This window comes from Neopelma chrysocephalum, unplaced genomic scaffold, assembly GCF_003984885.1.
Source record: "Neopelma chrysocephalum unplaced genomic scaffold, ASM398488v2 Primary Assembly neopelma1_71, whole genome shotgun sequence".
Taxonomy (NCBI): Eukaryota; Metazoa; Chordata; class Aves; order Passeriformes; family Pipridae; genus Neopelma; species Neopelma chrysocephalum.
The window spans coordinates 14,998,260-15,025,160 of NW_020897731.1; the positions used below are offsets into that span (position 1 = coordinate 14,998,260).

At 41.6% G+C, this 26,901-nt stretch overlaps 1 protein-coding gene across 2 annotated transcripts; it reads left to right on the forward strand.

Moving 5' to 3' along the window:
- Positions 1-1,911: 1,911 nt before the first annotated feature.
- Positions 1,912-26,045, forward strand: RHOH (ras homolog family member H). 2 transcript variants are annotated; one of them, XM_027686760.1, is made up of 4 exons: positions 1,912-2,750; positions 3,953-4,015; positions 9,634-9,738; positions 23,107-26,045. In XM_027686760.1, the coding sequence occupies exon 4, from the start codon at positions 23,334-23,336 to the stop codon at positions 23,907-23,909; it is 576 nt and encodes a 191-aa protein (XP_027542561.1). In that variant the 5' UTR covers positions 1,912-2,750; positions 3,953-4,015; positions 9,634-9,738; positions 23,107-23,333; the 3' UTR covers positions 23,910-26,045. The 2 variants fall into 2 exon arrangements, with proteins under 2 accessions (XP_027542561.1, XP_027542560.1); XM_027686759.1 differs by lacking the exons at positions 1,912-2,750; positions 3,953-4,015 and adding an exon at positions 8,178-8,572.
- Positions 26,046-26,901: the final 856 nt, after the last annotated feature.

Sequence of the window (26,901 nt, forward strand, 5' to 3'; positions counted from 1 at the left end):
GAGTGATGGTGGCAGCAGTTTTTACTGTGCCCTTACCAGAGCTGTTGTTTCTCTGTATGACAGACACTAAAGGATGTTATTACATATCACGAGCTGTTCATTTCTTTCTCAGTGGGAGAATCCTGTATTCAGAGTATTATTTTGGTGACTTTTTTTTCTTCTTTACAGGTGGGTGGGGTAGCTTGTTTTTAAAATATACTTGCTGCTCTGTGCTAAAGATGGGCAAGTCAAGTTTATTTTTGCACTCAGGTTTGAAGATGATAATACTGGGGTTTCTCCATTAGCTGTCCTGTGTTGGTTTTTGTAGGTTGGTTGTCTAATTGCTTGGACAGATCAGTCTGGAGATGGATATATCAGTTTGGAGATGGATAGAAAGGCATTGTGCTGTTAGGTAAAGTCCTGTGCCACTGTGGATGTTGGTGGCACAGTCATCTTAAAAACCCTCATGGGGGTGGATCTTCTTGATGTTGGTTGACGTTCTGCATCATGGGGGCCTGGCTGGGCTAGCAGTGGCTTCTCACTAGTTGGCATCATTAAAAGTTTCCTTTTTCCTATAGCCTGAGTGGCTTCTACATGGCATGGAGCTGGGAGGCATTTGTCTTCTGAGGATAAGCTCAGAGAACCCTTCCTATGAACGGAGCCTGTGTTTGTCCCAAATAACAGTTAGGACCTTCAGAGGATCCACTCTCCGGGCCAGTCTGCCCTGTGTCCCTGACTGCTGGAGAGCCTTTGGGATGCTGAATCAGGTCTGCAGCCTTCTCCCCCACATCTCAGATGCAAATTCATCAGGGAGATGTTGAGGGAGCCTACAGAGTACAGAGATGCCTTGTAAGCGCTAAGAATCTTGTGGGGAAGATCTATGGAGGCACACAGATGGGCCATGTCTGAGCGACCACATTGCCAGGTGCAGGCACAGGCCCTGAAAGAGCTGTGGAGGAAGACTGGCTACTGGATCCAGACCAATATCAAGAGACTGCTGAGATGAAGAAGAAAGGCCTATTACAGCATGAGGGACATTATGCTGGAGGATGGATGGTGGCACTAAGTAAGGACATGGCATTGAATTGAGAGGATGGCAAACACTAGAAGGGATCTGCAAAACCTGATAGGGAAAGGTGTCAAGTGGTGAGTGGGCAGTGCAGAGGTGTCCAGAGACCCTGAGGGGCCGCAGGATCATGAAGTAGGGTACTATGCGTAGATGGGGCACTACTGCTGGGACAGCCCATTTCCCTCAGCTCCAGCAGAGCAGTGGTGGTATATCCAAACCAGCCTCTCAGAGCAGGCTGTCACTGGCACACACCATTCAGAGGTCTTGCTGAATTAAATGTAGTAGATAGGGCTCAACATCCTTGTTTTGTACCATGTTCAGGTTTGGGATCCTATTTTAGCTTTATTTATGTAACACTTATATTTTAAGAATACTACACAGATCTTTGTCTTGACTGAGAAAAAAAAACTATGTTGCAGACTTTGGGGGTGCAGTGGGGACAACTTGCAGTTTTGGTAGCTTTAGATGAACAAATGGGGCTTTGGCATCCAATCCACAACGGACATTATGGCAATCCCTGCCACTTCAAGGGTTGAAAAAGACATTCATGTATCCCCAGTGCCACTAGAGGCCTGAGACCCTTGTGCTGTCATGCTCTCTGACCTTTAACTCAAGCTGTGGAAACAGAAAGGACTGAGGGGGACCACAGGATAAAAGCCACCATCTTGCTTTCTTTCCTCCCTGTTGTCCAAAGCTGTTTTGTGTCCTCTGTCATGGTGCTGGGTCTGAAACTAGATTTGTGTAGTCCTTGTGAATAGGGAACATGGTCCAGGGAAATCTTACATGACTTGGAGAATGCTAAAAGAATAGCAAAATATTAAATGCTGATGCATTTCCTCTGTGTGATCAGGATCTGATATCTACAACTTTCTTTGGGCAGTAGAACATTTGAGTGTGGCAGTGCTGCGATGACAATTGTTCTTTCTACAAGCTTGGTAAGCAACTGTATGGATCAATATTATTTTTCTGTATCTTGAGAAACAGGACTCTCCTCCTGTGTACACATCCATGGCTAGTCATACATACTGGCCAGCAGAGCAAGCAGTGGAAGTCCTCTGCTTGTGCCACAGATTTAATCAGTTTGGTCTGTAAATGGAGGAATGGTAGTCCTGTCAAGTTGGCCTGTGGGAGTTCTGCATGATAGTGCTTGCTCCACGTCAGCTAACTCTCAAGGCATTGCCTTGGATTCCTACCTCAACATCAGGGCAGAAGTAGTCTTCTTCACCTATTTATCCTTCTTGCCTTTCCAGATTATCTCCTTTCACTGTCTTGCAGTGCCATATAGACAAGTCACGGGTGATGGGGAGCTTCAGCTTTTCGGCACTTATCAAGATAACCATGTAAAGTAGCTATCTTGATATGCTGTACGGAGAGCAGAACATCCCTGGAGGGATGATGCACCTTGGCCGGCAGGGAGGCTTTCACAAAAGAATGCTTTGGGAGCAGTTCAGGGCAGCTATGTCAGGCTCCTGTTCTGAGCCTTGTTCTGGGGCAACATCTCCATGTTCATGGACTAGAAAGGAGAAACTGGCTGGTGCAGCAGAGAGCCTTAGGCTGCAAAGTGTAACTATCCCTACCTCCTTCTTTGAAACAGGAGCAAGTGGGAAAAGTACATTCAAAACAAAACCAGCTGCTGCCTTCAGATTGCTGAGTTTACCAAGAGGAACCCCAACGGCTTCTGACAGCTGGGGCAGGAGGCACGGTTTGTGCTGGCGTTTTCTTTCCTGACAAGGTTAAAGCACACACAGCAGCAACAACGGGCAGGGCAAGGCTGCGGGAGCGGGGCTGGGGCAGGAGCAGCCGCTGGAGAGAAGGGAGCGGGGAGCACGGGCCCTGCTCCCGCCGTGGGTGCCGGCAGGCTCCGTGTGCCTCGCGGTTCCGCGGGCCCGGGGCCGAGCTGCCGGAGCCTCCCCTGACCAGGGCACGGGCGCAGGGAAGGGAGAGCCCCGGGGCGGCTCTACGAGGCTGCTGAGGAAAGCGGCGTCCTCCGGCACTTCCCTGCTGCGACACAGCGCAGCCGGACGCCTCCTGGGCGGAACCAAAGGAGAAACCAGCGTTTTCCAGCGCTGCCCGCCTGCGCCAGCGTTTGCTGCCCCGGGCAGCCGCGCTGGGAGCACATCAGCGGCTCTGGGCCTTCGGCTGGCCCTGAAGCCACGGAGCAGCCTCTGGTTGGGTGTGATTTCACAGAGGAAACCACTGGAACCTCCTCCACGGTTTCGGCAAAGCCACTGGGATTATTTTTGCATTAAATCCAGATGGGGGAAAGAAGTGTAAATGTCCCTCGGGAGAGAGAAAACTGCACAAATCAGACAGTTCGGAGAAACAGATGTGGGCTTGCACGTTCTGCATGTGGAAGCGTTTGCCGGCTGGAGAGGGCTGCCCTCAGCCGCAGGGCTGCCCAGTGGGGGGCAAATGTCTCCCAAGAGCTCCAGCAAAAAAACAAGAGGACAACCACGGAAAGAATCTTCTTCCCTCAATAGGGTGGATGGATATTTAGGGAATAGTACCTGATTTGGGGGAAGAAGATTGAATTTGTTCTTAGACACTGGAACAGATTGTCCAGGGAGGTTCTGGATGTCCCAACCCTGGCAGTGTTCAAAGCCAGGTTGGATAACAGGGCCTTGAGCAACCTGGTCTAGTGGGAGGTGTCTCTGCCCATGGCAGGGGGGCTTGGAACTAGATGATCTTTAAGGTCCATTCCAACCCCTTAACATTCTATTATTCTATGATGGGACTGCTTTCACAGGCTGTCCCAGAATGAGAGACGGGGGAGTTAAGTAACCCTCAGTGCAGTTCCTAGGCACGCTTCACTTTCAAGAAAGAGGATGTAGGTTTTCATGTTGCTCTGGAGGAAAGCACTTCCTGTACATTGTGCTGACCAGTAGTTTTGTGCTGGCGTCACAGGAGGAATTGTGCTAGGAAGTTAGGACACTGACTTCTCCGTATCAGATTGCAAGAAAAAATAAGGTGTGTAAACATTAGTTTTGTCACAGCACACGTTGCTGACAATATGATCTCAACAGAAATATCCCAGAGAAATAGCTAATTATTAATCTGTACACAGTGAGAAAACACGTAAAAGTCATAAAGAGTAGTTCTGTAGTTAAGATAGCAGAAAGCTCTCGTCTCAGAAAATGGGGAAATCTCTGGCTTCCTTACCTGCAAAAGTGTATGGGTTTAACGTATGGAGCTGCATCAGTCTTGAAAAGAGGCTGGATGAATGTAGATACCTGCACACAAATGCTGACGCCAAACCCAAGTTTGATCATCAATTGCACAACTCAAGGTTATCTGTTTTGGGCCTGAGAGGTCTGTGCTGCTCAGGCATGCCCAGGTCTGAATTGCTCAGTACCTTGGATCCATCTCAGCACTACACTCAGAAACTGGGTGGCCAAGAGCCAAATTCCCTGAGCAGGTGTAGCTGGAGGGCTGCTCTGTGGCCACCTGAAGCATAGGCAAGCCTGTCACTGAAGGGGAAGAGGCAGTGGCATGGGACGGGGCTCCACCTGGATTGAGTTGAAGGTTGAACTTTGTAATTCAGGAGGGAGGCAGGAGGGTCCATAGGGAGGGGGTGGCATTTCAGGCAGGTTCCCTTATTTAGGCTTCTCTGTCAGGCATGCTCCAGCCTCAGTATGCTGGAGGGCTTTGACTCACCCTCTGAAGGCTTCTAGTCCTGCCCACACAATGTGTCAGAAACCTGTCTCATGCTAGATTTTGGATTCTCTTTTATCACCACATGCTTCAGTTTGTGCCACTGCAATACCAAACCCGAGGGTGTCTAACACACAACGTTGGCTTGCTGAGGAACCAGAGCCTAAATTCATCAAGGCATAGTAAATAGTAGCGTGAGAGTTCCACCGGAATCCATGTAGGAAGTTCTTATGAAACTGTGTTTTCATTTCCCCTTTCAGATTTAGTGCTCTCACAGTGAGTAATGCTGCAGAAGTTGCTGTGCCTGGTCTGCTTTAAAGACTCTCTCAGCAATGCTCTCTGCCATACTGTGAGAAAGCCTCCCTTTTGCTGAGGTATCTGTTCCTGGGAAGGGAGTACTTTCACCCCCAGGTTGAAATGGGTCTGGGCAACCTACCTGATTTCCCCTGTGCTGCCCAGAAACTTGAGGGAAAGCAAATAGCCGCATCACAGTTTTCCCAACGCACAGCTGGCATCTTGACCACATATATTTTTCCCACCTCTCTTTGCAAAGGATACAAAAAAAAATAATTAGGCTCTTTTTTAAACAAAATAAGCATACTTCTTCTTGTGTGTTGTTTATAGCTCTGGTGCAGTGGCTAGATATAAGCAACAATTAGCTTTATTTTCTATAATATAATGATCCTCTAGGACAGGAGAAAGGCTTGTAGGGCTAAATACAGTGAATATCAAGAGTGTCATGGTTTACTTCCTGAGCATTGCACATACCATACTGTTTAAGGCAGACCAAAATCAGAGCTGAGTGAATCTGAGAACAAAAAGGAAATCAGGCAGGGGGGATAGGAGCAGCTTCCTTCCTTAATCTCAAACACCTTCCTACCATCAGCTGCTTGCTGGTTTTTCCAAGAGGGACAGAAATCAGTGGATGAAGAACAAATGTGACCTTTCATTGTAAACTGAACCACGTCAACACCCCATGTCATTTTAGATAATTTGTTACAAACCCTTAGTTACTTGTAGTTTAAGACTTCTTTTTTTTTTTGCTCTCAGCTTACTTTTCAATGCAAAAATAAATTGCACCCTACCCTGTAAATATTTTCCACAACAAAGTGTTCGTTTCTGAATATCCCAGATAATGACTCATAATGAGTTTTAAAAAAAGGAGAAGTGATGTATTTTTTAATGTGTTAACTATTCTCTCACAGCCAGATGTTCCCCTTCATTGCACAGCATGAAGAGGTGAAAGGGAGCAGAAAAACTGCAGTAAAAAAGACGCACACACAAAAAAAAAGCCCAACAACCAACCAAGGATCAAGTGAAACAGGTCAGGGTGCAAGATTACACCTACCTTTGGCATTGCTTACACGTTGTGCAGAGAGCATGGAGCTGAGGGTCTTTTGTTGGAGTTTCAGGTCACTTGGAAGTGAAGTCATGGTGCAAATGTGTGAAGCATGTGTATCCCTAAGAAAGGTCTCAAATTAATCAAATTCAACTATTTTTGGGAAGTTATTCAGTCAAGATCCTCCAGGGAGCACAATGGAGGGAAATGGGTGGAAATCAAGACATGTTAGATCACATTTCTTATACTACAATCTTGTTTATTTGCTGGGTTCACTCGATTCAAAAGTTGTTTATGGAGTATTTTACAGATGGATGCACTCTTTTTCCAGAAATGCAAATTACTTAGCCAGATGGCCTCACATCTGGATTAGTCTCAGCACGAAACAGAAAGGAGTAGTTGCATTTTTAAGTATCTGCTCTCTGTGGCAGACCTATAATTGGTGATGATCACCAAAGACATTTATATCAGTATAATTTGTGAATAGTATTTATTTCTCTGCTTCTGACAGTTCTGAATGTTTCTGATGGAAACATTTTAAAGTGTTTGGGTGTCTGATTTTCTTTATCACAACTGCATTGGAAACTTACTGCCTGATTGCATACGCTGGTATTGGAAAACCCAAACTCAGTTAAAAACAGATGAATAGATATTTAATGTGAAAATTAAGTAACACAAGTTCTCATGCAAGCTGATAGTGCACTGAAGCCCCTTATCCAAAATTTTGTCCCAAGCTAAAAGGAAGATTGAAGATTTTAATAAAATAAAATTCCAAAAATGCCTTCTCTGAGCCATCCTTCCTTACCTTCATCCCTGTTGGTAATTAACTGAATCAATTTCATTTCATAGGGAAAGAAACAAATGGATTCCCCATCCTAACTGTGCAGCACTGTTCTGCAAGCTTTGTATCAGCAGGGGTTTACAGCATGTTTACATAGGTTGTGTTCTTTCAGCAGCTATTTATATTTTTGGCACAACTGCCTTTCATCTACACATAAATTTTCTTTTTTGTTTCCTTTTTGCTTTATCTAGTAAATTATTTTGTTGAGTTTTAATCTTCCTTGGAAGCAAGATTTATCTTGTAATGCACTGAACTGTCATATTGTTAAAGTGGACAAATTCGTTAGCTGTCTTCAGAGAGTTCCCATCCTGCAAGGAACATAAAATTCATAGCTTTCAATATGGATCAGGCAGCCTGTTCCTACTATTTCATGGCTAGAGATGGTCTGAAGTGGCTTTACTGACCCAAAATATTTGCTGAAAAGGACTTGGATTCCATTTCTGTGCCTCTGGGTTTCAAAGCTTATGGGAACCCACTGCTCATGACTGCCTGAGGACCAGAGAGTCCACTGCACTGGTCAGCCGGGCCCCTCGTGTTCAGCTCTGGGGCAGCTCTTCTGCTGTGCTGGTGTGCTTGGGCTGCTTAAGGAGTATGGGACAGGAATGCCGTCCCTGCAGTCTGATTGCCTGATCACATAAAATGGACAACATCCTGTGCTGACAGTCCTTGGAGTGTAGACCATAGACACCTGAAATCCTGAAACTGTCATCACAGCTTTGCTTTCAGTGTTGTGGTAGGAAATTTGCAAATGATGAGAATCTGGCCAGCTCAATTTGTCTATGCTGGGAAAGGTGGGAGTCTCAATGACTGTAGTCCCTCCACCTGCTCAGCCTCTTTATGCTGGTAGAAGAGAGAACATACACACTGATAAAATGATACTACTGATCAATCCTAACTAATGCTTCAGAGGGATCCTCACTGAATCACAACAAAGCCATGTACACCAATGTTGAATCAGCCCAAAAGTACCTGCCTTGAGTTTTGCACAAAGTCAACTGAATATGTGTACTCTCCTTTTAAAGGCAGGACCATATTCCAGCTTGCAGAAAAGTATCCCAAGTCTCATTCATGCTACTGGAGTGTGAATTGCATGTAGCACTACTAGGCAGTCGTCAGTCTGCTCTGTTTCTACTCACACTGGAGCTGCTGGGCTGCCCTACGCCATTAGCCCCTGTAGCAGAGAGGAGGCAGCTGTAGGAGCAGCAGAGTGCAAAGAGAAAGCTTTCTGCAGGCTGGAGGTTTTGCCCCCCCTCCCCCATCGTCAAAGTTTTTACATCTGCTCCCATAGTCACCACAGAGAGAAAGATATATACACTCAAATACCAACCCACAACAAACCCACACAGGCAGAGCTGAGAAGCTCTCACCAGGAAGCTGACTTACGCTAAACCTCTCCACTCTTTCTCGTCACACTGCATCTGGGTCTGCTGTCAGTGCTGCCTCCAGATGAACTAGACCCAGTTGCCAGGACTAATTTAGCCTGAATGTGCAGTGGTCTCTGGTTACCTCTTGAGGTTTTGGTTTTTTTTGTCCTTTCAAGAATATAATTGTTCTAATCTGCTAAAAAAAAGTCCATCTGAAAAAGCCAAGAACACAGAACGCCACTCTTCTTTTTTTCTTCCCCTGTCTCGTCTAAAATACTTGACTTCCGTAACATTTATTTTCAACAGCCACTTTCAGCTTCCTGTCTCTGGTGAGTTCATTGCATTTTCTTTTTTTTTTCCAAAAGTCTTAATGTGAATTGATATTCTGAATTGAATTCAGTATCTTTTGGTTTACATTTGTTAATTATTTTTATTAATAAGTTTGTGACATTGGTTCGTGTAATCAGTCTGACTTTTAATACTATCTGGTAACTATTCAGTATTGTCATACAGAATTGAACACTGGTCCGGGTTGTGTATTTTCTGGATTTTCACTTGTTCCAGAGTTTTTTTCCACTTCAGCGTAAAAAGGCCTTATATAAAGTAGAAAGAGGGGTGTAATGGGCTGTGGCATGCCAATTTTTAACATGTTAACTGAGGGAAGAAAAAAGAGAAAATGGGAATTACTCTAAGGATGGTGGGTCTGATTCTGATGCTCTTTGCCATTGTATGAACTATGAAATTGGGAGTGATAGGCATGTGTAAACCTGCAACACCTCAAAGGATGGTTTTCTTCCTCATTTGTGAAGTACATTATGCTTATGAGAAAACTGTTCTGCTTCATCTTAAAGTTCCCAAGCAAATTTAGATGAAGATTTTATTGTGAGAATTTGAGAAAAGTTGCTCTTAGGACCAGAGTGAGATTCAATGTATTTTTAATTTGCCAAGATATCTGGCTCTGGCTGTGGCTCCAGCAGCTGCCTGTTCCTGCTGGGTCTAACAAGTGCGTGTGCCGCCTTCTGAGGTGGAAGATTGCTGTCTCAATGGCCATGTCTGTAACTCTCTGCTTTCAACTCACCCCCACAGCTTCTTTTCTGCTTTCTGAGCCAACTGTGTCATGCTTATGGTGTGGGGTCCCCTTAGAGAGCAGTTTGTGTGTGCATGCATGTGTGCACATTTGTGCACACCCATTTCTAGATTGTGCTTACAAAACCTTCATCTTATGATGCTCTAGAGGCAATGGGATGGTCTTGTCACATTGCCAGTGAGATGCAGTTAACCTAAAAGATGAATGAGGATGGAGCACACTGAGGCCAGAACCATTCCTTTGACACAGACCTCCACAAAAAATCTGAATGTGGATTTAAGATTTTCTAACTTTTTCTTTCAGCTGTGTTTCCACCTGTGGATGGGGCAGAAGTGAAGCTGTGGCATCTTGTGGAGGCCAGCTTTAGCATGGGATTTATCCTGAAGAAAATACTTGCAGAAGAAAAAGGTAGGGTAAATGAGATTAGTTAGTTGTTAACAGGCATATCTATTAGCAAATTTTGGTGTCTGCTGCTGTTGGAATAAGGTGGGATTGTGCTTTTTATTGTGCTGTTTCGCATTTCACATTTCCGCCCCCCACAATCTAGACCAGTGTGTGATTACAGATGTTCCAGTAGGAAGGACCATATGTGTATACTTACCTGACTTTAGAATGGGGTTTCATCTTCTTTTTCAGAGACAGGTCTAAAGATGTATCATACATGTGAAATTCAATATACCAGAAAAAGTGGTAGGTGATGTGAATACCATGTTTGAGACTTGGGCAGTCACTGCAGGGTCGAAAAACTGCACATGCACTTGCTTCCTGCTAAATTTAGAGAGTAGGTCTTAATGAGGCATAATGCCAAGTTTTGTATTCCCTAGATTAGGTGCTGCAAACCAGGAAAAATAGTAGTTTTGTATTTATAGAGAATCTATGTTTTTATAACTAATCTGTACTTACTGTCCAAGTTCCAGAGCAAAGAATTAAATTTAAAAATGGGCGTGATTTTCATGTATTGTAAATGCATAGTCCATCAGCAGGGCAACATGGCTGTAAATTACTGTCATTTAATCCCATATTAAGGTAATTTTACTATGCCAAAGCAGTGTGAAATCAGCTCCTAGCAGAAGATCATCAGGCCTCACATGACTGCCTGTATCAGAGGACAATCCCTATGTCTACACGCAGTGCAGTAAAACCATGATATTGTAGCTGTACTTCCACAAAGTTACTACAAATATTAAACACTAAAAATACTTTTCCAACCTGGTGACTGGTTTAACAAATTCTGGCTCAGCTGCTGCAATGGGAGTGTGAATTTGGAGAGAAAATGGAAGCACTCTCCCTGTTGCATATACTTATCAACTTAGAGGCTGATGCTAAAGTCGCATTGCTGGTAACAGCTACTAGTGCCAGTAATATTAGGGAGGCAATCTCTAGTGCAGTGAGGGTCAAGGCATATAAATCCTCAAAGATGTAAGTAGGTGATTTGCAGTATACCCAGAGCACACAGGAAATGAGCAGCAACTGTGGTGGCGGTCTCACAGGCTGAGCCTCTGGCCCATCCTGTTGAGCAGCAGGTCTGCACCAGCAGAAGCTCCTGAGGAGCTTTTCTCCGTGTTGCTTTCTGATAATCAGCCAGGAGGACACCCAGGCAGGGAGATGAAATGCTGCTGTTTCTCCTCTTACTTTTGCTGTGCAGTTCTAGGTGCATAGCAGCAGCTGGGTTAGGCACTTTAAATGAAAAAGATTTTCAATGAAAAAATTTTCAATGAAAAAGACCTCTTCTCTCTAAAGCAAACACACACCCCATTTTCTTTGTAAAATGTTGGTGCTGTGATTCTATAGTTTGCATTAAGAAACAGTCAAATGTTACCGAATGCACTATTCAAGTGATTATTTTGATTGACATTGATCGTAAAGTGAAAATTTGCGGATTTTTTTATTATGCTTTTGATTATTGTTTGAAAAGAGATAAAAGAATTAACTGTAAAACTTGCCTTTTTCAAAGTCTTAGTGTGATACTTCAGACACCACGCCACACAGCTTAACATCATTTCCAAATTAGGTTCTCGCTTTTTTGGCCAGCAGTGTGTAGTTTTATTAAATCAGCAGTTTTCAAATGTTTTCATGCTATGACACAGCTTACAGCTGAAAAATGTCTTGGGATAACCCCAGCATATTAATTAAGAAAGGAAGTTGGCTGCAGCTGTCTCAAGCCAACTATTAAAGCATTATGGCCTTAAAATACTGAACAGGATCACACAAATACAAAAAGCAATGTAACAACAAGATTTGTGGGCTGTAGCCTATTACTAGCTCTTCTCCACAAAACCAAATAGAGTTGCCTATGTGCTTAGCAGAATTTAGTTGTCCTTCAATTCTTATGTCAGTGAAGAACTAGAAAACCTTCCTAATCCACCAGAAGTGTCAGCCTACAGTGAGAGGGGGGACATTTGGAGCCAGTGAAACCTCTGCAGTGCAGCAGTGAGTGTGAGCACTGGGTGTCATGGGTACAAAACTTTGGTGTATCCGGTCTGAAACAAGCAGCTGCCAAAGTGAAATGGAGCAATAGTCCTAGCAGTCACGTTCTGCTGGAGGCTGTGCTGGAAGATTGCTGTCACTGGCAGCTGGAGGATAGGTGGGAACACAGTCTGAACACTTACTGCATGCATGTATTCCTCATGGAGCAGGTACAGGAGTATTCGCTTGTGCCTAGCCCTGCCTGGGGTTGTGCCCTGGGTTTATGGCAAATCCTTTATCTTTCCCACCCTGTACAATTGCCTGCCGCTGTGTCTGCATCATATTTCTTTTGCACAAGGAATTACATTTGATCTTCGGTTACAGAAGCCAAGAAGTGTAAATTCCTAAGGGATGAGGGTGGGGGCTGAACTTGGCATGCTTGTCTTTACCTGATGAAAGTATGAACCTTCTGGAAACCACAGGAGGATTCTGCTATGGTTTGGGGGTTTCCCTGAGGGGGTCGTGGTGACTTATCATGTAGGAAAGACCCAACATATGCTGGAAAAGGAACAAACACCTCTACTGGCAGAAGCCGGCACGGAGGGTTACGTACTGTGCACAATGTCGCTTCTCGCATACAAGTGTGAGCGTGGAGTGCCAGTCTCAGTAACTGACACTTGCCCAGTTGGAGGTTGCTGTACCATCTGGTGATATCTCTTTTTCTCATGAGTGACAGTGAGTTGCTTTTGAAGATTATCCTGGTTTATATCAAACTACAGATATAACTGGCTCTCCTAATATAAAAGTTGAGACCAAGACCCCTGGGTAGCAAGGGGTCTCTTCTGTTTGTCTCCTATGCCATGGTCACTGAAAGAATATGAAACCTCTCACTCTTGCAAGAAAACTGTACTTTCCTTTCATTGATAGGCATGCCAGTGGACACACAGTCTTCAGCTTGCCTTTTTTTTTTTTCATCAAATGACTGTGCTTAAAAACTGTTTTTGGACAGTTAGAAGTTATTAAGTGCAGAGTTATTGAAAAGTCTTTGGAGTTCAAAGGTAATGAATTAATAACATAATTATCTATTAACTTTCTCTCATCATCTGTGAGCTTGTATTTTTTTCATTATAAAAATATACTATAAAACAGCCGTCATAAAAATCTTTCATGTAATTTCTTTCATTTCCATCAGTTTAAATGCAAGTTTTTAAATGTAAGTTTTTAAATTCATGTATCTTTCAGTGGAATTTTAATTCTGGGTGAAAAGCCATTGGGTAAAATATCTCTGAGTTTGAATCAAGTCCACCAGGATTCAAAAAATAAAGCATGGGAAATGGTCTCATAATGTTCAAACATAGCTCTCCTAAAATATCTCTTTTCATATGTGCCATCATTTTCATTCAAAATATGTAAAAATCAAGAAAATCAAGGAAAACTTTCTATGCTTCCCACTGAAGAACTCTGCATTAAGATTTACCATAGTGTGGGGATTTGCATGATCGTTAAAACAACTTAAAGCCAAGTAGATGTCAGCTATAAGTACTCAGCTGAATACTCAAAATACTCAGCTGAAGAATGAGTGAGAAGGATTTATGTGTTACTTTTGGTGGCAAGAATAGTCTTTTCTCCCCTTAACCTATTCCATATGACCCACTGCTGTCTGCAGTATTATATGTTTTATATAAAAGTGGCAAGAAGTTAAGGTTGTACTGCAACCAGAGAAAAGTAAAGGAAAACAGGCAGTAAAATATATATTTTGCTCTGGCATATGGTTGGTGTAAGATATAAATCAATGTAAAATCCGAGCTTCCAGGTATGATTTGTGCTTATTCCAGAAGAAAAAAGAAGAAATCTTGACAGCACGTTCCTTTGAAATTGGGCTTTAATTATAACTATGCATAGGACATAGGCAGTTTGATGTAGGCAAGTATGCATGCCTGTTTATTTTGTCTAATTTAATTTGCTACAATTCAGGAATTCTAGAGAAGCTACATAGTGAGAAAAAAAATCCAACTTGTACTGTAGACACCTGTTATTTCTTATTTTATCCTTGTACCGGGTACAGTGCATGAATACTAGTCGTGGGATAGATTGTGGAAGACAACTCCATTTTTAATTTATAAAACAAATCAGAAGGATAAAGACTTTAAATCTACAAATGCAGGACAAGTTATGATAATTGTAGGTTTTGTATTGCACCTTCTACTTGAAAAATAATTGAAATTATTTCTGAGTAAACCCTCCAAATTTTTAACATTTTAATGTACGTGTGCACACACAAAATTTAAGAATGAACTTAAAGATGGCTGTTTCCCTGTGGCTGAAATGTAGACTATGTTTTTAAACACTGATATATACAGAGACAAGAAAAAGCTTTTTGTTGCTAGCAAAACTAAGGGAAAAAGCTAAAATAATCATAGAATCAACCAAATTGGAAAAGACCTCCGAGATCATCAAGTCCAACTCTTGATCCAACACTGCCGTGGTTACTAGACCATGGCACTAAGTGCCACATCCAGTCTCATCTTAAAAACCTCCAGGGATGGTGAATCCACCACTTCCCTGGGGCAGCCCATTCCAATGTCTGATCACTCTCTCTGTAAAAAATTTCTTCCTAATATCCAACCTAAACTTCCCCTGGTCAGCCTTTCTGTGTTATAAAATAAATAACCAACGAAATTATTGTTGCTTCCTTTACTAGCTTTGCTCATTAACTTCTTCAGAAGTTTAATATTCATCACAACAATACAGAACAGTGACATGCAGTAAATATTAGTTCCTCCTAAATTATAAATAAACAAACAAACAGTATGTTTTAGCAAGAGGGCATTATTGTAAATTGTTTGGTCAACTGAAGCATCATTATTTGCTGTTCAGAACATCTGTACATTCAACACATATTTTCCTTATCACAAAATATGCAAAAATAATCTTCCATTAAACATTGTCAAATTCTGTTCTAACTAATATTTTCCTCCTCCACTTTTTCCTCCCACTGAAATCAAACCTATGCAAATACATAACTTAATGAAGATGGAAAACTGCCTTCCCCTCCCTCTGAAAATGAAGGGAGAAGATCTGGACTTTAGAGATTCCTTTTTTTTTTTTTGTGGTAGGCATTTTATAAAACCAGAGTGAAGTTAAACCTTAAGAGATCTCTGAAAGTAACACTGGAGATCTTGCAAGGAAGCCATGGAGGACAGTGGAGAAATGGGAGGACAATTTTTTAAGACTTTTTAATATTGAGGAGGGGGTTGTATGACCTGTATCATTCATATATTAACTTTTAGCTATACTGTTAATATTGATTACTTTGTAGTGTTTAAGGGACCCAGTCAGGAAGATCAGGTAGTGTGCAAACAAGGAAGAGGAGTGCAGACCTACCCCAGGTTAGAGCCAAAACACACAGATGTCAGCCCTCTCCACTGGGCTTGGCATAGGCTCTGAAAGAGAAGAAGCCCTTTTGCATGCAAATCCAAGTGTGTATGTGGAGTTGCCAGTTTGTTTTAACATTTTACCATGCTACACATCTGTGGGATTCAATATAAATCCATGTGTCTCCTTAACAACAAATCATTGTAACATACTGTAAAAATGTGTCTAAAAAATGTAATGGCTGCATCCACGGTAGAAATGTAATTGTTTACAATGTGTGACTATGTAAATTTAATTGTAAAACTCTGTCAATTATATACCTAGGTTATTGCAAATCCACATTAAGCACAGCAGTAATCTCTGCTTATGTGTAGGTAAGTGCACACACATACATATATGTGGAAATAAAGAAATTTAAAGACCATTGTCATTTCAATAGTGCATCCATTTGATGCTAAATATGTATGCAGATTTTCAACTGATGGTCAGATATCTCGCTGAAAATATATATCTGTTTTGTACAGCAATCTGTAGCAATGTCTTTTACAATGAATTCATATAAATGTGTCTATATATAAATATATATGTATATAGACATACAGACACGCATGTAAATATGGATGTAATTTTTTTGTACATGGATGTATTGACTCATTATTGAAATAGTTATGTTTTAAATACACACTGATTTATTTTCAGTATTTCAGTGTGTATATATATATGTGTGTGTGTGCATATACACTTCTATGAATCCAGTCTAGCAAATAATGCATCACTCTGCAAGAAATTACAAATGCTTTTTTAAAACTAAGAAATATTAGTTGTGTATGAAAAGGAAATGGATACTTCATTATGATTATGCCTGTGTCTGCAGATGGTAAAAAAAACCCCAAACAGAAATAGTGAAAAGGTTGGGCTTTCTGGAAAAAAAATGCAATTATTGCTGAAGGTTGTAAATAAATGAATACTTCACATTTTGTCAACCAAAAGAATCTGGGGAGATTTTGAAGACTTAAATCTGCAAAGAAAAAATCCCTACAAAAATATGTTGTAAGTGCCTTTTTGATTCGTCTCAAACTTCAAGAAAAGTGAACTGTGTTAAAAGAGGATGTGGCATGAAAAATTTGAAGTGGTTTGTGACCCAAAACTGCAAACATTTCCACATGAGAATAATTCTACACACACAGTTGTCTGATTGAGATCAGTTCCTTAAATCTAATGTATTTTATAATATTGGTCCTTCGGTTTGGCTACATTGCAGTTAGACTTGCTGGAAATTTGCTTTTGACCTGTAAGTCCGTTCTGGTAGCGTGACTTTTCATAGGTATGTGCGATAGTGCTATAGTCAGTGTGTAGCACTTTATCCACGTTCATCTGCAAGCATATCTGTATCCCCATCTGGATCCAAAAGTAGTTCTATGTCAGCGGTGAATATATGTACATATATATAGGCATGTGCGTGTGTACAAAGACAGAGACTATGAGGGAAGGCAGATGGACAGATGGTTGACGAACGTCTGTGCTCGAACAGACACGTGTGTGACATTCGCACACCAGCTGCTCCATGTACGGCTGTATCTGAGGTGAGACGCAAGGATTTCTTCTCTGCTTAAGAGCAGAGAAGAAAAATTATCACAGAGAAGGGTGGAAAAGAAAGATGACATATCCAGTATCTTGCATAAGGAAAACACTAGGTAAACGCAAGGGCGGGTGCCACACTTCAGGCGCGACATGCCACTCCATTTCTGATGACTTTGGAAGATATTGGATCAGACTGAGAATGGCTTATGAGCTGGGCCTCTGTGACAGGATTACTTTCCTACACTTGATTTACCCAAATTTTAATTTGGAGAGGATGCAACATTTATACTGAAAATGGATCATTTTTGAAAATGCCCTATAGTGCCATGAATACCACATAGGGCTTAATTTACCATGTCATGCCATAAACATGTGGAGAAAAATTACTTCAGACTCATGGCTTGAATCTTTAAGCAGATACTTAGCACTGCCAGATCTCATTGAGTTCTACTAAATTTAGGATCTTGGATCAGTACCTGAGAGTCTTACAGGATTTTTGTTAATTTTTGGAGTGGTTCTAATAATTTGTGTTTGTGTTGTGTTCTAATAATTTGTGTAATTTGTAAGCAGCTGAATCAAGGTGTGATTAGTCACAGCAAGAGGGTTCTTGAAGATAAAAAATATTTCTTTTGTCTAATTGGATAATTAAAATGAGATTTAAATAATTTTTCTCAGTGACTATAGTAAATCGAATAGATCTTTAGTCTATTATCCATTTAGTCTTTAGCCATTGTTTATATATATATTATTATAGGTACTGTTACTAAAGTAATGAAATAGAAATTTTTTATTTAAGATATGTCATTAAGCATTTTTATATGGGCAGTGTGTAAGTATGTGTGTAAATATGTAAATTTTGTTATAGGGAAAGCTTTCATCCCATTACTAGGACTTCATGTCTCATTTCATCTTGTATATAACATTGATCTGTGTTTGCTATTATTTTATAGCAAGATTTCACATTCTCAATATGAGGGAATTTCCTTTAAGTCTGATAAATTGAATTTCCTTGCTAGTACTAAAGTTGACAAGATCGCTGAATATTTGATGATAAATCCTTTTCTTCAGTTTCAGTTGTTAAAACTGCCAAAGAAAGAAACTGAGGTGTTTTCAGGTGTTGTCTTGATCCATAAGTGATTTTTTGTGAAGGCTCCTAAAGAAGTGATTGTCTGCTTTCTCTAAATTTCATAAATTAGAAATTAAAAGCAAAATTTAGTTTTGTGTTTTTTCAAAACAAAGCATTGAAATTTAACAGCATGTCAGTTTTGTGAATAAGGGAGTGAAAAAAATTTTTAAGTTTTATGTCTGAATTTTTTTTTTTAATGCTGGAAGAGATTGTGTTTGAGATGAAAAGGCATCTTGGCTTTGAAAATAGAGGTTCACTGCCTGTTGCTTACTCTTCTAACTTCAGGAAGCCGTTGCAGAGATGATTGTACTTAAGGATAAAATATCCATATAAAAGCTCTCACCCAAGCTTCTAAACATTCTTTCAACTCTTTAAAATACAAAACCATATTGAAAGATAGTATGGCAATTAATCCATCAGTATTATAAATATATCAGACAGCTGAAGCATTCTGCCATCTTGCTCTTGGGTCAGAGAGTAGAGATGGCCCCTGTGGTAGCCTGCTTGGAAAGCAAATGAGTTGAATGCAGATTTTTGGTGGAGCAGTTTGTGGGAGATGTGCAGCACCTTGCAAAGGTAAAGGCTGTGCTTTCATAGCAGTGGTACCACAACTGAATGCCACTGTTGACTGAAACGCTGACACTTGAGGTGGTGGGAGGCTGATTGGCAAGACAAGACCTCTTAGTCCTGTAGATCAAAATAGTCTTAAAAGGAATTAAAAAAGCAGGAGGCAGCTAATTCAAATATCAGAGCATTAGTTTAATGAATGCATGATGGGAAACTTCACAGCAAGGGGCCCTTTTGCTTGCAAACCAGCTGCAGCCTCCAGACGGACTGCAGCTTATGTATTAGTTTTCAGGAGCCCTGTGCTGTGGCAGCAGTCTAGAGGTTTGTATCTGAATGGAGCAAGTACACCTCATCCACAGAGTTGAAAACAAGGTAGCATGACCTTGACAACCTGATAATCTAGTCGAGCATCCAGACTGGATCCACAACAGCCATGGTTTCTCTGCCACAAGGGCTGCATCTTCTGGGTGCAACAGCATCTCTGTCCTGTCTTGATTCCTACCAGCCTTCCTCCTCCTTCCTCTCCTTCTACTTGCAGGAGTTGTTCTCAGGCCCTGTCTGTGCCCTACAGTGCCCACTGCACCCGTGGAGGTGAAGGTGTAAAGCTGCACACTGTTCTGGTCGGTGAGGGCAGTCTTCATGTGTTCTTCCTCTCCTTGAGAGCCTCTTACTAAGAGATGCAAGGAGAGTTCTGACATATCTGTGGTGCAGTTAGAAGGAGAATTGGTTACAATTAACACACTTGAGAACTGTCGGCACTGTTTTGCAGACCCAACCTCTGTGTGAGGTGGGACTTACAGGAGTAGTGTAAACAGGGAAAGACAATATGTACATTCAAGCATTGCACAGCAAATGGAAGTCTCTCCAGTGGTTTTCAACCTTTCCTGTTAGTATAAATATTTTATTTCCTTGCAATGTCAGATCTCTTCAAGAACTAGTGTACATGGTGCTCAAACTGAAAAATTCGCCTGCTTTTATCCTGATATTAACAAGAGCTACACTGAGATATAATTGTGGTAGGGACTGGATAATAGCAATAATAGTTAGCATGTTAATTGCTTCAACTCTCTTAAGCATTTTGTGACTGCCTGATCTAAAAAGCCTGTCATCTTGCCTGCGTGGTTTGTTTACGGATGAGCTAATTCCCTTCAAATATCAGCCTACCTGAGGCTGCACTATCAATATCCAAGAGAGGTTTTGAAATTAGAAGTTCCTGGCTGTTTTTATTTTCCCATCATAAGATGCTGTCCCTGGAGATGTTTAGCCACAGTGAGCCATGCTCACAATGATCTTATAGTAGATGCCAGAGGCATTCTTGGCATAAATGAAAATCCTGTTTGTTTCAGCTGATTAACTTACGCCTTTTGATACAGCAGTCTAGCTTTCCTTTGTTGGTAGAATGGTTTCAACAAATACTACATTAGTTTTTCATGGGTTGTATATTCACATGAAGCCTCCACCTGGAAAGAGCGTGGTGCTGCTGTGCTCCTCTTCCCATCCCATCGCATTGCAGGCTGGTAACACCACTCACCTCCTCTGTATCATATTCAGCCATGATCAAGTCTGAAGCATTTTGCTTGCATGAGATTGCTGAGATGCAGGTCAGACAGTGCCTGGAGAGCGACTGTTGTACGGCTTCTTGTGCTCACATCGTCAGTGAAGTCCAAGGGCTCTGTAACCACGCACTAGAGACAGGGTTATGTATTCCAAAGACAGAGGGAACAAAATCTGAAGTTTGCACTACTCAGAATGACTACACAAGAATAAGACATGCATTCTTATACTTAATGATATTATAAGAGGTCTTACCTTATTATTCAAATATCTTTGATTGTTAGGAGTGACGAAAGCATAAACCAAAAAAAGCATAAAAGAAGATATAGCTTTATATCTGAAATTCCAGATACAAAATGAACTTAATATAGTTGGTAAAATTTGGAAGATCAAATTGTTGGGAAAAAAACCCAAACCATCAGCACTTTAGACTCCACTTCTGATCTGTGATCAGAAGGTTTTGTGTGGTCTTGTAATGGGTGTAGCACACTGTTCTGTCAGACCAAGACAGAATATGAGAGAAATGGACCAAAACTTCTGCAAATATTTACAGAACTGGTTGAATGCTGAGGTGTAGAAGTACCCAAAATTGGCCTGTCCTTTAAAGGACACTAATTTTTTTTAATGTTTAATCAAGAGTCAATTGAGGTGAACTTGTGTACTTATTTTAATACACTAATACTGCTCTTACCCTGAGGCTGCAATGAGGACCAGCTATGTGTTTAATTAAAAATAATTCTTCAATATGCATATGTAGTCCCAATTATATATGGAAGCACATGAACTCCAAGTGGTTATGAACAAATGCAAGATCAGGGCCACTGAGGGCAATTTGTCCACGGGACCAGAATATGGACTTAGTTATATTCTGTTTTTTTTTTTTTATTATTCATCAATGGATTGTAGAACAATATAATTTGCTTTGGAAACAATTCCACACTGTCACAGTGGAATGTTTCAGCTTTTGTTATTGTCTATCAACTAGCCATACTCACTACTCCTTAATATCTCTTTCAGCTTTTTATCATTCATATACTTTCTCTCAAAATAGCCAGTATAATCAAACCTGGTAATCAACAAGTTGAGTACGAAAACAATCCTTTTATCTGTCTTTCTCTGTTCTGGCATTTAAGAAATCACAAAAGTCATGCTTTGGACATCCTTATTTTCCCCCTCATTCCAATATACACAAATAATGAATCTGAAGGCACTAAGGACCACTTGCACCAAAGAAATGTTTGTTCTGAAAAGGAGACTTAGTACATGGAAACTTTTTCCTGGGAGCATGCAGTTTTGTCTGAATAATATGCTACTGGCTTGTAGTGAATTGCGGTGTTTTCAAACTTTACTGCTGACAAAATTTTAAGTAGAATACCCTGAAGGAGAGATGATGATGCATTTAAGCAATTGGACTGTGTATCCTACATATATTGTTTGAATTTGTCATAGATGTATTTTGTAAAGGTCTTGTTTAATTCCCTTGAGAGCTTGTTTGGAGAATGGAAAGGGTGAGAGAGTGGAGATAGACTTAATGAATCTTTAAGCGCAAATTTTCAACTGCTGCCACTAAAATTTAAAGTCATGCAGCAGCTTGTTTCCCGGTAGCCAGGAATGTCATGAAGCAGCCTAGACCTCCATCCCACTTCCTAGAAAAAAGCTGAGATGGTGAGAGCGCGGTCGCGCTGGCAGGCCAGGAAGCGCCGTCTGTTGCAATGCCTCCCGTAGCTGTCGGTAACTCAAGTACGCACAAGGGCGGCCCCGCAGGCTTGGTGCCTCCTCTATAAAGCAACATGCTCCGGCCGCACATCTTTCAGCCGGTGCATCGCGGGGGAGAGGTGCAGGTATGCCAGCAACACGAGAGGAGGTAGGGCGCTGCCTCACTACAAAATGAAAGCAGATGAGTTGCCAATAGCCGTTGTCAGCGCCTGTAAAATGTTCTCTCTAAGCTCATTTAGCACTTTCCTTTTCCTTTGTTTTTCCCCTTTGTGGAGTAAACCAAAGCTTTGTGTGTACTAGGAATGTGTGTGAGGGGTGGGGGCAGTGGCGTTAGGGTACTGAAATTGGAGAGTGTTCAAGTAACATACGGGGGCCATCGTTAATTTCTGTGCAAATAACCTTCTGCTGTGATGACTCTCTTCATATATGAAGGAAACAGAAATATATTATTTATGTAACATACACATGACATTTTGAAATTATGCAGTGATACTTTTTAAAATTACTTTTGTTGAGCAGAACTAATTTGCCTTCAGTGTTGCCGCTAGTGATTTTCGGAGCATCTTGTGTGTCGCCCTGTGTGAGCAGTGAATCTTGCACACAGCTAGTGGGGAAGAGGCAAACACTTTCAAAATAGGAAAATTTGACTGAATGCTGGCAGGAGCTCAAAAGCAATTACATACTCTGAAGAGGTACTCTTAGTTCAGTTTTACAAGAAAGTAAATGTCAGGGCAGTTGAGTCCCCTTCAAATAAAATGATTTGATTGGGGAAGGTATAGGTAGTGGGGCTTCCTATGACTTGTGCTTCTTACTTGTTGAAAGTGATTTCTAAGAAAAAAATTAATTTTTTAATGTACTTTTGCTGTGAATCCTTCATTGCTTTTGAAAATTGTTAAGGTTCATGTCGCTTGAGATTCACACCTGAAGTCTTTGCTTCCTCATTGTCAGAAGTGGTTCTGTGTTACTGTTCCATATAGGATTGCTTAAACAGTTGAATTGGTTAGTGAAGGGCTTTTTCTCTTGACTACCCCTGGACAGCATGGGTACATTTTCAAGAGAATCTGAATTGATCATTTAAGGATTCAGGATTCTGTCAGTGTTGGTGAAAGTCAGAGGCAGGAAATGTATCACTTAAAGCGGGTTAGTAGCAGTTAAACCAAAGTTAAATTAATTTTATTACTTTTTAGACAGTTGGAGGGGAAAAAATAGTTGGTATCAGTGGAAAATGGCGATGGTGGTAAGACTGGTAGCCCCTGTGGAGCAGCAAGAAGGTTATTTATGTGAATGGCTGTTTTACACAGAACCGACTGGGAGGGAATGGCAAAGTTCATCATCCTCAGTTGGGTACTCCTTATGGCTGTCCAAAGACATGTCCAAGCACCTTTATGTTGCTGAGGAATGGTTTGTTCTCTGTAGGTTATAAATGTTACATTTTATTTTTACCGTTCCAGAAACGTCGTTTGACTCACTGAAGATTTAAAACCGACAGCACCACAGAGCCATGTGGGACAAAAGGGGATTTTAGTCTCAAGTGGCAGAATCAAGTCATAAGAAGTAAAGAGATTTGGATGGTTTCTCACTAAATGGAAGTTATCTAGAAAGCCTCTGAGACCACTACATCTCTCCATCCCACTCCTGCTGCACGGAGAAGGTGCTCTTGGCCTTGGATGTTAATAAAATGCTGGATTCAGTCAAGTGTGTCCTGGTGGGAGACTCTGCGGTTGGGAAAACATCTCTCTTGGTACGTTTCACCTCTGAGATGTTTCCAGATGACTACAGACCCACCGTATATGAAAATACCGGAGTGGATGTCTTCATGGATGGTGTGCAGATTAGCTTAGGCCTTTGGGACACATCTGGCAGTGATGCCTTCAAAGGCATTCGCCCCCTTTCATACCAACAAGCAGATGTGGTATTAATGTGCTACTCGGTGGCAAACCATAGTTCCTTTCTGAACCTGAGGAATAAATGGATCGGCGAGATCCGCAGCCATTTGCCCCGCATTCCTGTTTTGGTGGTGGCCACTCAGACTGACCAGCGTGACACGGGTCCGTACCGTTCCTCCTGCATCAGCCCAATAGATGGGAAGCGGCTCGCCCAGGATGTGCGAGCCAAAGGCTATTTGGAGTGCTCTGCCCTCAGCAACCGAGGGGTGCAGCAGGTGTTTGAGTATGCCGTGAGGACAGCAGTCAATCAAGACAAAAGGCGGAACAGGCGGAAGCTCTTCTCCATTAACGAGTGCAAAATCTTTTGAAGACTCTCAGCAGTGGTTTTGCTCATGTTCGTTCTTTCTGTTTTCACACAAAGATACTGCGGCGGAGAGAATGGGAGGTGAATCAAAGGAGAGCTCCTGGCAGGACCACAGCGCAGGTGCCTCATGAGACAGATGTGCTCTCTATCTGATTCTCTCCCCCCAAACACACATGGGCACTATCTTGAAAAACAAAAGGTGCAGGTACCTGCCCTTATTCACAAGCCTGTGTTTGGACTTTGCTAGCCTGGACTGGAGCAGGCCTAGCCTGGAGATCTGCAGATAACAGCTGTGCTGATTTTGTTGTTGTTTCTGTTGATGTTCCTCAGTTGATGGTTTGTCTGCATCTTCATTTATTTAATGATGAACTTCTGCCTGGATCAACCCCTACCTCTGTCCATGTGGATTTTTTTCTTTAAGAACTTGGTATATAAAATCTGACCGCTGTGTATTCTATTTAAAAGAATCTTGTATACATTGTTGTAAAATCCTGAAAGTTTGTTTTTGTATTTTGGAGGTTTTCCCTTTAGCTAACCACAGAAGCAAATTGTCCTATCCATGTCAAAAATGGCCTGCAGGGAAGCCTAGCACTTCTTAGACATGCCCGAGTTGTTGCATGACAGTCATCAAATCCAGTACATCCAGTATAGGAATGATCAAAACTTAGTGGCATTTGGCAGCTGTCTGGCAGCTCTGTGAGATTTATCTTGTTACATTCATCTTGTTCCTTAGCAATGTAGTCAAACATGGGAAACTAATCTGATTCTTCCTAGACTTCACCGGGTTACAACCCCAGAAGTGCTTGCAGTCAGGGCTGGTTTAGACATATGGTTGGGGTGGCAGAGATGAATCTGTGCTACCTACCATCACTTCTGTTGTGCCTGCTGTAATTCTGGACACAAAAGATTTTAGTCTCCAGGGATGAAAGCTATTTTTTCATGAGCACTAAAATTTTCACATATTTTTAGTACACTTTTTTTTCGAAGCAGTGGGTTTAGTGAAACCAGTCACTTACATAAGTAAAAAATTAAGTACATGGCAATGTTAAATTTGTGTATTTAGAATGGCTAAACAATATATTTTTTTTGAGTTTGCATCCTAAGTTTAACTGCTTGGGCTGTATCAAAGGAAGATTGAAACAGGCTTTGCATCCTGGGGAGCTTGTCAATTCTAAGAGTCAAATCCTGACGTACCTACTCGGGCCAAGTTACCCTTCTGCACAGAAAGTCAGGCTAAGCAGGTGGAAACTCCAGGTATGTTAGAGAACTCTGCTAGAAGATGGAGTGGGCTGCACACACATTGCTGTACATTCCTTGTGAGTTGTGGCAGTCCCCTCCCCCTCAGATTATCTGTCTCCTCTGCCCTGCACCATCTCTCGGGTCTTGCAGATCTGTCTCATCCTAAGGTTTCTGCTGCCCACAGAGGAAATCCTCTGCGGGATTTCTTAGTACAACAAGATTTTCTTTGTCCCTTTCCCTGTCCTTCAACTAGCTCACTGACCTGTGAGGGGCTTATAGAACTGACCTTTGAGGAGCTTATAGCACTGACCTTTGAGGGGCTTATAGCATGGCACCATAAAAGATGGCACACAGCACAGTAGGATTGTCTCACGTGTGATGTAAGTGAGCAAGTATTTGCATTGCTGGCACCTCGAATACCAGTGGTGCACAGGACACATGATGTCATTGTCCCACCAGCTCCTAGACTGGTGAATATTTACCCCTCATCAACCTGATTATAAGGGAGGCTTCTGGTCATAAAAATATACTGGTCTCATGTGAGGATTTAATATCAATTTTAAATTTTTTCAAGCTTCTACACCTGTACACACAAGACAAGGATTCCCACCACCACCCATCTTTCCTGAACTCTTCTCTTTCCTACTTCTCTTTCTGTTCAGGTGTTGATTGCAAATCCTTTGCCCGGGAAACACTAAAACTGACATATTTGTAAAAGAATTTGAATGCCATTGAACTTATGTGGAGTTATGCAAGTGGCTGAGTATTTGCGGTCCTTGGTTAAAAACCTGTTGGCTTTTGGGAGAAATATGTTTCTATATCTCAACTTTTGCAGTGCCTCTTCACTGAAAGTCCTGGGGTTTATAACCCTAATTTGAAAGTATCCATTGTTACTGTTCGAACATTACTATTGGGGACATTTTTGTTATGTTCCCCACTCCACTAACGGCTTTAATACCTGGTTTCAGCTTTTTTTGAGACATATTTTTCCAGCATGCTCTATTCAATGGTCTTTTTTTTTTTTATCTCAGGGGGTTAAGGTTTGTTTACAACAGTTCATGTTTTTATGTGCTGAAGAGCAGTAACCGCTAGGCCAGAATGCTGTGTTGTGGTATCTGCCACAGGGTGCCAGATTCAGGGACCAGAAGGCTCCAGAGACTTGCTGTCTCAGACAATGCAGATAAAGGTGTGCTCCAAAATCACACCGTAACAAGCTTCACAAAGCTACAAAATTAAGAATTCAGTGTTTGCTGCAGTTTAGTGAAGCAGAGTGGAGAGGCTTCATTGAGTTGCTTGAGCTGATGATACAGGATGCACAGGGAATTTAGGGTGGCTTGATATACTCTTGATTGTGCCTAGAGGCAGCACAAGGTGTGAGACCACTGAAAGCCAGCTGATATTTAAAATCAAATTGGAAAGAGTATAAAGTAACAGTGGGATTTTGGTTAGGTGCTCTGTGAAAAAAGCGGTTCAAATTTTCATAGGCTGGTTATTTTCAGACTCTCAAAGCTAAAACGCATTTTTCGCTGGGAACCAACTGTAAAGCACATATATTTTAGTGCCTGTAATTATGCAGCTGTACAACTGATGTGCCCAAGAAGTGTGACAACCCCAATACAGAGGCTGAAATCTGGACATACCAGAATTCAGATGAAAATTTGGCCAAATGGCTTATTGGGGTGTGGGGCTTGCACAATTGCATCCATGTTGCCTGTGGTAAAACAATGAGGGACTGCTGAGGTCTCCTGTGAAACCCT